Source organism: Geospiza fortis, unplaced genomic scaffold (assembly GCF_000277835.1).
Source record: "Geospiza fortis unplaced genomic scaffold, GeoFor_1.0 scaffold70, whole genome shotgun sequence".
NCBI lineage: Eukaryota > Metazoa > Chordata > Aves > Passeriformes > Thraupidae > Geospiza > Geospiza fortis.
The window spans coordinates 954,854-966,329 of record NW_005054317.1 but is presented as its reverse complement, the minus strand read 5'-3'; the positions used below and the strand labels follow the sequence as shown (position 1 = coordinate 966,329).

General features: G+C 42.2%; 1 protein-coding gene across 1 annotated transcript in view; it reads left to right on the top strand.

Annotated features, from left to right (window-relative positions):
- Nucleotides 1-5,936: 5,936 nt before the first annotated feature.
- Nucleotides 5,937-11,476, top strand: part of GXYLT2 (glucoside xylosyltransferase 2) — a 15,397-nt gene continuing 9,857 nt past the window's right edge. The window contains exons 1-2 of the mRNA XM_014306728.2: nt 5,937-6,123; nt 6,320-6,451. Coding sequence (XP_014162203.1) covers nt 5,983-6,123; nt 6,320-6,451 — 273 coding nt within the window. The 5' untranslated portion in view covers nt 5,937-5,982. The remainder of the gene's footprint in view (nt 6,124-6,319; nt 6,452-11,476) is intronic.

Genomic DNA, 11,476 nt, shown 5'->3' with positions numbered 1-11,476 from the left:
ATCGGGCACTTCCCTTTCCCAGAGGTTCTTCTCCCGCTCGCGATCGGCGATGAAGGACCCTTTGCGAACTGCTGAGCTTCGCAAGTACAAACTTTCCCTGCGCGTTTCCCCTGGCAGCGTAGTTGCCCGAGGTGCCACCGAAGGTTTTCCCCGTGCCCGAGCGGGGGGGTTCCCTCCTCTCCGGGAGCAGGTTCTGAAATAGCGGCTTTTCCCTCGCTGCTGGCCCTGTTTGGGAGGCTGACGTGGGCACTGTGCTGCTGCTGTGTGCACTGAGGGGCTGCTGTCACCTCCGGAGTGCGCTCCCTGGGTTTGCCAGGGAAAAGGGAATGCGGCTCCTCACCGCCGTGTGCTGCCACTGGGTTCCGAACTGCGGAGGCACTGGCAAATTTTAAACTTTCGAGCTTTTTTGTTTTGAATGGTTTTTAGATGTAAATTAATTCAGCAGAACTTTAAAGGTCTTTTAAATCCTGGTGTGGTGTGTTTCCTGTCTCAGCACCTTACAGGCAGGGTATTTTTTAAAAAACTAATTAGTAGAGAAAAAGGACAGCTTTCAGTGGGTGGAGGACTTGTTTTCCCCTTTGCATTCCAATTATATTATGGTCAGTGTGACCTCATATATCTAATTAACTTGGTATGTCTTTGTGTCTCTGATTCATGATTTCACAGAGATGTTCTGAATGAAAGACTATTCCCGTTTCTTGAGCTCTTACTCCTTAACTTATTAAAGCAGTTGGTTTCTCCCAGCATTGTTGCCCCACTGAATGCAGGAGATGTTTTCTGGGGCTGAGAGTGGGCCACGGACAGAATTTAAATGCCGGTATTAAAGCAGGATTATTTCCACTAGCAACTGTACCTCCTGAAGTCATTTTTCTTTAAGGCATATCTCTGTGATTATCATGGAAATCAAGAAGAACACTGAAGGAGGGAGCCCGGAAAGTGTGGAACTGCCAGAGAGTGTAAACAACCATTCCACTTCAAAGCGCTTTTCAGTGGCATCTTCATGTTTCACAATTTGACATTATCTAACTTTTTGATTATTTGTTGACTTTGCAAGTCCTTTTTAGAAGGCCTGCAACACAACAGCAAAAAAAAAAAAAAGGAGGAATTTAGTATTCAAAGTGTGCATTTTCTTCAGAATTTTGTTTGTGGGGCTTGGTGGTTGTTTTTTCCTTTGTCATCCTGCACCATTGGCCCCAGCAGGAGTTTGTATAACTGAGCAGCACAATTCTGTAGGTCCTGTTCAAGCGTTAGCTGGAAGATTCTGTGTTATATTAGTTACTACTAATATAGTAGTATATTTTATGTATCCATAAAATATGTATATGTATATTTTAGGTATCCATAAAAAAAGAATTTTTGTGGGGAGGATGTGACATAAGTAGTTTGAAGTGGAGGTGATGCTTGCCTTGTTGGAAGGGCATCAGGTGGTGGGATCTGCTGGGTTTAAAAAGTCTGATCCAAGCTAAACTGAAAGCACTGTGGGGGGGTTGAATTTGGATTTTAAGAAACAGACCATGATTATCATTTTAGTTCCTCCTTATGAGCAAAGGAACATTATTTTTTTATTTGATGCAAGATCCCACTTTATCTAACTGATTCATTCAGGATCGTAACAGATCTGATTAGGACTTTAAGATCTTGTGAGGTGATTGATCACAGTGTAGATGCTTGGATGAGACTGCAGAATTGATTGACAGAACTTGGATATAAAACATTTAAATTCCTTAAAAAACATTAAACATTTAAGTTTTGTCAAGTTGGTTTGTCAGAGGATGCAGGTTTTGAGCTCAGCTGAGAAACAAAGGTGTGTAACTTAGGATTTGTGTTTGCTTCATGAGAATCAGCATAGTGCAGGGAAGATGAATTATATTTTGACTGGGATTTGTAATATTGCTTTCTGTTGTCCCATAATATCAGAAGGCATCAGATTTTAAGAAGTGCAGAATTCTTTTAACAAAAGAAGCTATACATAAAGCTTAATGTAGGCACATGTCATTAGCTGGCTGGTACCTCACAAACATTAGCAATGACATTCATGTGTCCTGCTTTGGTCATCAGATAATTTTGACAAATCTAGGCAAGTTTCTGCTTAGCTTTGAAAACTTGATTTTTTGTGGTGGTTTTACTGCTCATTCCTGTTGGAAGTAGCAAGTTCTATGCTTTCAGTAAGACTTTTTTATATAAAGAATTTGAAATACGTGCCAAACCCGTGTGTGCAAAGTATCAAAAAGAAGGAGGATCATTTTACATTTGAAGGGCAGATGTGACCATGCTCTCTCTTAAACCAGCGTGGCAAGGCAGGGGAAGTGAACCTTCTCCAGCACATTTAGTTCCCTGAAAGCAACTTTTCCAATGCAAAACATCCCTTGCATGGCAACCTGTCAAGATACTTTTTCTTTCTGTGCCTCCTGTGTGCATACAGATGCCAGTTTGGCTTGAGTTTGGTAATAACATGCTGAAACCCCAAGTATTTCATACTTGTTTCATAAAGAACCCACTTCATAAAAGGAGAGAGAAACATCCATTCTGGTTTTGAGTGGCTTTTCCCCTTTCTCTGAGTGGTAGGAGAAGGTTGAAACTTTAACCATTTTTGGATTGACAGCAGCTCCAGTTGGTTTTGTGCAACTGCTGCAAAGTGAGAAAGATTGATTAAAAAATCTGTATTTCAAAGTATGCAAGAAAATGTGTTTTACATCATGGAGCTATTGTTAGGACGTTGACTGAGGGGTGGCTCTCAGGGAAGGAGCCTGCTCAGTGAATCACCAGTTTTGATACAATGCCTAAATCTACCCTTGTTTGTGCTGCAAAAGTAAATGAGATCATAATGGGAGGAGGGTTTCAAAAATCAACAGCTATATTGCATTTTGGAAGCTTCTGCATGCATTATCTTTCAGGAATAAATTTGAAGGCTTGAATAGATTAGCAGGCTCTGAAATGAGGTGGGAATGCATTATTTTGAATGGATTTGGATTGATTTAGACAGGTTTTGGGTTAATTATGTTTGAGGCACTTTGGCTGTGACTAATAAGAAAATTACATGTAATCTAAACTTTAAGACCTAGGAATGCACACTGTTGTGCTTGAGCACTCAGGCTGCTCCTGCTGTGTCAGTGCCTTTCTGCAGAAATTGTATTCAGTAAATAAACCACGAGTGAGCAACTGGATGGGAGTTGCTCTGTATTGTTGGAAGGTTTTTGCTGTAAACATTTTATTGTGCTCCATCTTATCGAGTTCAGTCTTCAGCCACTCTGTGGGGATGTGTTCTGCAAGTATTTTGTGATGGTTTCTGGAGTGCTTAATCTTAGTTTGTGTATTTGTTCTTGTCAAACATATTAAACTTTAGGGCCCAGGTCTCTGCATTGCTTTCAGTGTGCTTAAACATTTAATTTAGGTTATAAAATCCAGCTAGAGACTGTTCATAACAGACTAGTTGAACTATAATGGAATGAATGTAAATGTTAGGAAGAATTGGCTAATGATAATAATTGCATTACTCTGTGAATCTTTGGGCTTTTTAATGTCTTGAGAGTCTCTTGAGGTGGGAAATTCTTATGCTGTAAAAACTGTTCCCCTTTTACAGGTAGGACAGTTTGGCTGTGTCCTGCACATCTCTAGGGGATGTCCTTCCATCCAGCTGTTCCTCCTGTCCTTTCCATTCTCCGTGCCCTGTATGGGGCGCCTGCATGAACAGGGCAGGGAAGGGGAGCTGGGAGCTTCTTAGCCATGATCTGCTTGTTTGCCCTCCAGGCAGTTTGACTTTGCCTCTTCTACACCTGCCCCTTCTCAGGCTTCTGGATAATTGTTATTTTTTAAAGCCTAAGTTAAAATTGCAGTCAAATGCATCCTGCTGTGGAACTGTCTCCCATTGCAGCTCACCTTTGCTTTCACTGTCCTCTAAGTTTCTTTATGTACTTGCAAAGAAGATGCAAAATGTGTCCCAAAGTTCTTCTGTACCTCATTGCTACTTCTCTCACTGATTATTGCCCTCGGTGTCCCAGTCTGTGACTGATGTAGTTCACAAAGCTCCTTTTTCTGGGATATTTATTCCAATTCAGCCACTCCAGGCTCCTGAACCCCTGCAATGTTGGAAATTCCTCACCTCCAAGGCTCAGCTTTCTCCTCCAGGATGTCTGTGTTGGATGTCTGTTGTTATCCCTATTCCCATGGGCTTTCCAGGCATTCTGCTTTCACCAGGGATTGCTTCTGCTGAGTCTGTCCTTTGGAAGTGTTGTCTGCACACACTGGATTTTTCACTGCAAAACAGCTGCATAATGCAGAGCTCACTGTGGCTAAAACTGCCCAGGAAAGCCCAGTGCTTTGGTGTGGGGTTTTGAAATGTTCCAATGAAAGTGCAGGATTTAGTCCCTCTCCCAGTGAATTCCATTGCCAGAAACTACATCAAAGCAGCTCCCAGCCTGTGCATGGCTTGATTTAGAGACTCAATTAAGGGGAAACATTACACAGATGGAGAGAAGGGGGGAAAGGTGATCTCTATGAGCAGCTAATTATTCACTTCAATAATTCAGCAATTTTTACACTAATAGGTTGGAAAGTAAATACCACTTCACATAGATGTAATATTCCATTATTTATACACTGATGAAATTGGGGGTTAATTAGGACTAAAGCAGAAGACTTTAAACCCTTAATGAAATGTGTTGCTGTGTACAGTCAGTGAAGTGTCAGTGCCTGGTGTTTCTTTACACAGAGGTGGGTTACTCTGAAGGGTAGAATGCTGCTGTTACACAGAGCAGCACTTCAGTGCCTGGAAAAAATAATAACAGCTTTAAACTGTCATTTTTCTCCTTATTTAGAACTTCTGTTAGTATCGTTAACTCCAGTGATTAATTGTGTGTGTGTAATTGTGTGTTCTGAGCGGGGCTGGGATTGATGTGCTCTGCTCAGAGGTATGTCCAGAACAGGCAGTGATCTATGATTTACCTTTTGAACTCTCCAGGAATGATTACTGTGCCTGGGATTTGGTTGCTTGGTCAGCTCCATGCTGTGTGATGGAGGCTAAGTGCCATTTGTGTTGGAATGTGGATACACCATGGTGCAAGCATTCTTGGAGGATGCAATTTTTACCTCCACACTAATCACAGAACCAAAAGACAGCTTTCAAAAGGTCTTCAAGTCCTCAGGAGAACCTGATTTTTCTGGCTAGCTGGAAGCTTCATAGTGCCTCTTACTGTGTTCCCTATATGTGGATGAAATGTATTTAAAGCCCACACAGGTGGGTGCTAAGTGAAAATCCCACAGTTTGGCCCTTGGAATATAGTCTGATTCATCTGGGACATGTGACTATATTTGTTTTCAAAAATCTCTATTTTAGCAAAATCTCATGGATTCCATGGGGTGAAATGGAGAGCAGTCCTTTGAAACTCTGCCAGTGCCTTCAGGCCAGGATTAAGGCATGCATCTTTAATAGAAAATTAATTAACTGTTGGAACAATTTACATATGGATGCAGTGGGTTTTTTTTAAAGTATGGATGTCATCTTCCAATCTAGCCATTATGGGCTTGGAAATGAAGTTGCTGGCTGCAGTTGTGTGATCTGCATTGTGCTAGAAAGTTGGCTGGGTAGTTGTAACTCTGTTCTGGATTTGTGACCTCTGGGCTGGGGAAAGAGCTGTCATTTGCACAGGGCAAGGTGGTGGCTTCATCTGTGTCTGTAGTGATTTTTGCAAGCTCAGAAATGTAGGAATAACAGAAAATAGCCTTTTTCTTTATGTTATAATTGTAACACTGTTGATCTGTACCATGGACAGAAATTACCATGCTATTTGCTTGTTCTGTAAATACCTAACCAGAAAAAAACCTCCTGATCCCTTGCAAAATGGTGAACGAAAAAAACCAACCCTGATGTCTGTTAATGAGGGATTCTCTTCATGTCTACCTCAGTAATTTTTATGTGCCTATCCCTGAATTTTCAGGAAGCCTGGAGAGCAGAAACATCCAAAGGAGCCCCCATCCTTGCAGTGCATGCATCTGGCAGTGGTGGCATGTGGGGACCGGCTGGAGGAGACCCTGATCATGCTGAAATCAGCAGTTCTCTTCAGCAGCAGGAGGCTCTGCTTCCACATCTTTGCTGAGGATTCCCTTAAGCCTGAATTTGAGACAAAGGTGAGTTTCTTTGTCATGTGGTAAATAAATAAATAAATAAATAGTTACAAGTCTCAGAGAAAAAATACATGAGCATCAACAAGTAGCAGCTGAGCATGTTGCTTACTGTACACATTTATAAATTCCTTATGCATGCATTTTTTTATAAAAGCTCTATAATGTGTAGTGTCTGATTTCCTCCCACCATGTCTTTCAGTTAAAGGAGTGGCCTTCCTCATATACAAAGAAGTTTGAGTCCAACATTTACCCAATAACCTTCTCAGTAGGAAATGCTCAGGAATGGAAGAAGTTATTCAAGCCATGTGCTGCCCAGCGCCTCTTTCTTCCGGTAAGGCACCTGGATTCCTGAGTAGGTGGCTTCAGGAAAAGGTTAATTCCACAGAAAGGAAGCTTTGCTGGTGTAATATTAAAACCATTTTCAGGCTAAAACATCTGCTTAAAGATAATTTTAGTCTGAACTTTAAGACACTGTAAAAAAAAAGCCAACACAGAAATCCAGCCTGGCTTTTTCCTGGCTAACAAAGGATGTGTGTTTCTGATTTGTCTCTGGTTCCATGAGCCTCTCGGGCTCTCCAGACTCCAGAGAGAATGTGAGAGCTCTCTCAGGGCAGATCTTTTGGGGTAGATGCTGTGTGCCTTTTGTAAATAACATTCTTTACAATGTGCCCTCTTTACTCACCATCTTCCTTTCCATATGTTAGCGCTTAAACTGATGCTCTGAGTAATTCCCTTTTCCTTGAGTTTTACTTCTTTTTTCCAAGACTGTCACAATTGCCCTTAAGGTAATAATTCCAGTGTGTTTGAAGTTGGATTTCATGCAAGAGCTTGGTCTATCCTGGACTCTTCAAGTTCACTGAAAAGTTATATTATACTCAGTGTCGTAAACTTGGAGAGAAGGGAAGTGTTGATACCAATTTTGCATATCAGAAGTTGAAAGAACGTTTGCATAAAGCAATTTCTGTGGAACTGAGAACATCTATCAAAAATACCTCGTGGGTTGCTGTTGATTGGGGTGACTCCAGTGAAGTGACAAGCTGTTCACATGATCCAGATTTCTTCATGGCTGTCTCAGGAGAAGTGGAGGGAGGACAAAGAAATCTTTTCCCTCTCAGATGGAAGCAATCAGAGACAGCTGCATGTCCAGATACGTAGCCTGTGAATACATATGTGAGAAAATATGTGCTGTCAGCAGTTCTGCTGATCTGCCATTTAGGGGTGGACTATCAACAGCACAAAGGCCAGATGGGCTGGAAGTAACTCCAACTGCAGCAGGGATCCTCTCTCCTCTGAGTAAATATTTGTATCACCTGGAAGATAATCCCTAAGTGTTAGCTTGTTCCATACAGTGTCAGGATGTCCTGAGTAAACAGAAATCTCTGTTCTTCTGGGATACTTTCTGTCATTTTGGGAGGCTAATCATAGGAATGACTTAACTTTTATTTCTCTTCACTGTTCTGATGACAGAAAGGGGCTATGCATTCATGCTGATTCCTTCAGGCTGGGCAGTGCTTTTACTGATTCCTTTTTGTCACTCACATGTTGCTGCAAGTTCTCCAGTTGCTTCTTTTGAGGAATATTGGACTGTTGCTTGTTGTGTTAGAGGAATGAGGGGGCAGCTGTAGATGTTTGTTTCTCTAGGGGCAGTTGCAAAATGCTGTGTGTGGTCAGGCTGAGGTTTATGGCTTTGTGTAGGAGGGGCTGTCCAAGAGGAGTTGCAGCTGACACGGACTTGATGTGGGTATAATAAACAAGCTGTCATCATAGCTGAGGTGGCAAATGTCCTGGGGGACCCTCAAGGTTTGGTGCTCGAGTTCACAGGCTGGCACAACCTTAGGCTGTTTCTGGGCAATTCCAGCCATTATTTTGGTTTTTTAGTGTTTGATATCTGCATTCTGATATCCCACTTGAACTCTCAGCACACAGTGGGAGCACAGCATTCCAAGTGTTCACTAGTTCACTGTTTAGAGAACTAGTTTGACTTTTATTTCTAATAAATACCAGCAGAATATCAGTTTGGGGTTTTTTTCATCCTTCTCTGTACTGAGCACTTTTCCCTGCAGCAGCACGAAATGTGCCTGGATTTCGGGAGGACCCCAGGAGAGCAGTAGTTATCAGCTGCTTAGCTCTCAGTTGTGCAAATTGTCTTGCTTCTGATAATGCTAAACCCGAGTGGAATGCGAGTCTTTGATTCACAAGTGCCTTTCCTGCCAAAGAAATCTCCTCTGCAGCACCAGCAGGCGTGTGAAAGTGGACAGGAGGGTCTGAGGAGTGTGTTCAGGGAAAATGGGGTAAGAACCTTTCAGTGCTTTTACCCAGTGGTGAAAGCAGATCTGTGGGATGTGACCCTGCAGTTTGCAGAACTGAACTGTCCTAGGCACAGGTTGAAGTGCACATTCCCAGCTTATTGACTCTGCCCAGGATGCTGAAATATTCAGAAAGACTGTGCAGCATCCTGCATTTTTCAGAGGCATTCTGAGCCATCTGATCACATTTGCCCCTTGGATGCAGGGGATGTAGATGGAGCCTCTGTGTAATCTCACAAGACAATCTCTTGCTGCACTCTGCTGCAGCAAAACCATCCAGGGCATTTGTAGAGACACAGGGAGGAAGATGTAGATCTTTTTGCAAGCCCAGAGTGAAACTTTAACATTAAACGAGGAGGGCAGTGCTCTCAGCAGTCACTGGGAGCTGGATTGTACTCCTGCCACGGGTGTTAGACAGCAGGTGAGGAACATCCTCTGGTCCCAGGGATGTTGTTCCCTCAGGGCTGGCTGCAGCTGTCTCTGTGCTGCTCTTCTGGAGCTACCAAAACAATCAGCTAAAGTATCCTGAAATGCCTAAGGGATTTTTGGATGATTTTTGGATGAACATTTAGAGCCCTTCTCAAAACACTTAATCTACTTAAGAGCTTTTAAGATAGATTAGCAATATCCCTGTGTTACAGCTTTCCTCTTGAGGGATGCTCAAGTATCCAGCCCAGGGGGAATAGATGCCAGGGCCTTATCTAGACAAAAGTCTCTGCTGTAACTTGAGTTAATCTCTTACCACAATGAGGTTTAGTAACTCAACTTTGTGGCACTGTTACTGTAGCATTGAGCTTAGTGATTTGTCCCTAATTTTGGATAAAGCTGTGCTAAGCTGCCACACGAGCCCTCACAAACGCTTAGGTAGCCCAGCTACACAGTACACCAGTGTGTGTTTACTCAGGAGTGTGTTATTCTTTGCCAACCTTGCTAACACAGGCAGAATCTATGGAGACAGAAGTTGTGAAATCAAATTACAGATAATTGAGTATTTAAGAGAAGTGCCAGGCTAAATATAGCCAGTTCTATGCAGAACTTTTTGACAGATTTACTAAGAATACTCTATATAGCTGCAAAAAAAATCACACTTTTAAGATGTAAGTGCCTGCAGAGCAAGGGGAAGACAAGCAGAGCAAGCTGTGTTCCTGGCCATCCCTTTCCAAAATCCCAGGCTGTCAGGTGTGTCTGCATGGTTTGTGTGAGCTCAGACCTCCAGACACAGCTTGGCAAAGCCCCTGCTCCAGGTCACTGTGTGTCACTTTTAACCTGCACTGCAAGTTCCTGCTCTGTGAGGAACTCCTACAGCTGCAGTGAGTGAAATTAAATCCCCCCTACCCAAGGCACAGCCAGGAGAGATGTGAGCAATTCAAACTGACATCTGCAGCTTTTAAAGTCTTAACACTCAACATGTGAAAGTGGGAAGGGCTTAAAGGAGGTAGCACAGCTCTTTTTTTAGCCACTTGGATGTCATTGCAGGGCAACACCTTGGACACAGGAGAGGAAGAATCTTATAACCAGCAGGAAGGAGAGCATGTGAATCCTCAGAGGAGGAATGCAAGGTGGGGTCAGGTGCTGGTAGGCACTGCACAAAGAACTGCAATACCTGCTTGAATTTGTAGGAAAATTATAACAGTCCATGGACTTCCACAGATTTAGATTTATTTGTATCTTGAAAGCTGCTGAAAGAACGTTTTTCTGGTGGAAGAAGCAGTGGCCAGGCTGTCACTTCTGCTTGGGAAGGATGAGGAGGGTCTGTAGGTACCCATTAAACTTCCCCCTGAACTGGGGTCAGTTTTTCCTGCTGGAAAATGCCTTAAATTGCCTTTTTACCAAGGCCCACTTAGACAGAAATCTTACATGGTCTGCAGTGTGCTGTGGATCTACAGGCAAAGTCTGCTCTGCTTGTCTTCCAGTGTTACCTCCTGTCTCAGACTAAATTTGGGAGTGATTTTTCTTTTTCTAATGCATTTTGATTTGATGTGACTTCATATAGCAGGTCCCTATGAATCAGGGCTCCTCGGTGCTGCAGAATAATTAATACACAATACCCAGGATATCCTAAACTGAAAACCTTTCTTCCTTTCAGACTGTCTTCTATTGATTCACTCTTACAGTACCTGTCTTTTTTATTAGTTTGGTTTTTAATACTGGACTTGAAGATACTTAACATCTGCAAATATTTACCCTGAGCTCTTAGTGTATTACTGTACAATTTTTGTCACTTACTTACAGATACCTCCACGTGGTGATTTTGTGGGGTTTTTGTGAGAAAATGCTGCATTGCTATAATCTTCCATCCAGCAGAGATCTGGACTGTGTTGAATGTGTTTACTTAGAGTTTGTTGTAAGCCTAACTTTTGTTTAAAATGCAGAGACAGTTCCTTCTCCTGCCTGCCCTGTTCTGTAGGAAGAACATGTAGTTATCCTGTCAGAAATACAGGTCAGGGATTTGTTAAACTTGACTAAATGTCAGTCTGAATCCCAATGTGTTGAGTCAGGTGAAAAATCTCATTTAAGTCTTTACTCAGGGATTTGGCATCTTAGTGGATTCCTGTTGAGCATGCTTAGAGGTGATATTTTTCACCCACTTTTTTACCCATCAATCCTAATGTTCACTCTTATTTCACAGGTAATCCTCAGTCACAATACATTAGAATTTATGTAAAACCCAATTTCTTTGATAGGATTTCTTTTAACCTGCATAAATAGGAGAGTTTGTCATTAATGTCATTGCACTTGGATGAGAGAGTGATTGTTGTGTTCCACATGGTGAAAATCCAAAGCCGTTTGGGTTTGCTTTTCAAAGAAGGAGAGAGAAGTAAATAAGGGTTTTGGCTAGACCAAAGTAAGAAGATTTCAGTACTTAAGGAAATTTTGGACAGTTTTAGCAAATAATGAAGAAGAGCAATGAAAATGCAGTTGGAACTGGTGGTCAGCTGTAGGTAATGATCTTTATTACTTTACAAAGACTTGAAGCACCAGGTCATTGTCCCACCATGGATATTAATGAAGGAGTGTGTAAGGATTTGGGCAGCCACAAGGGGGAACAC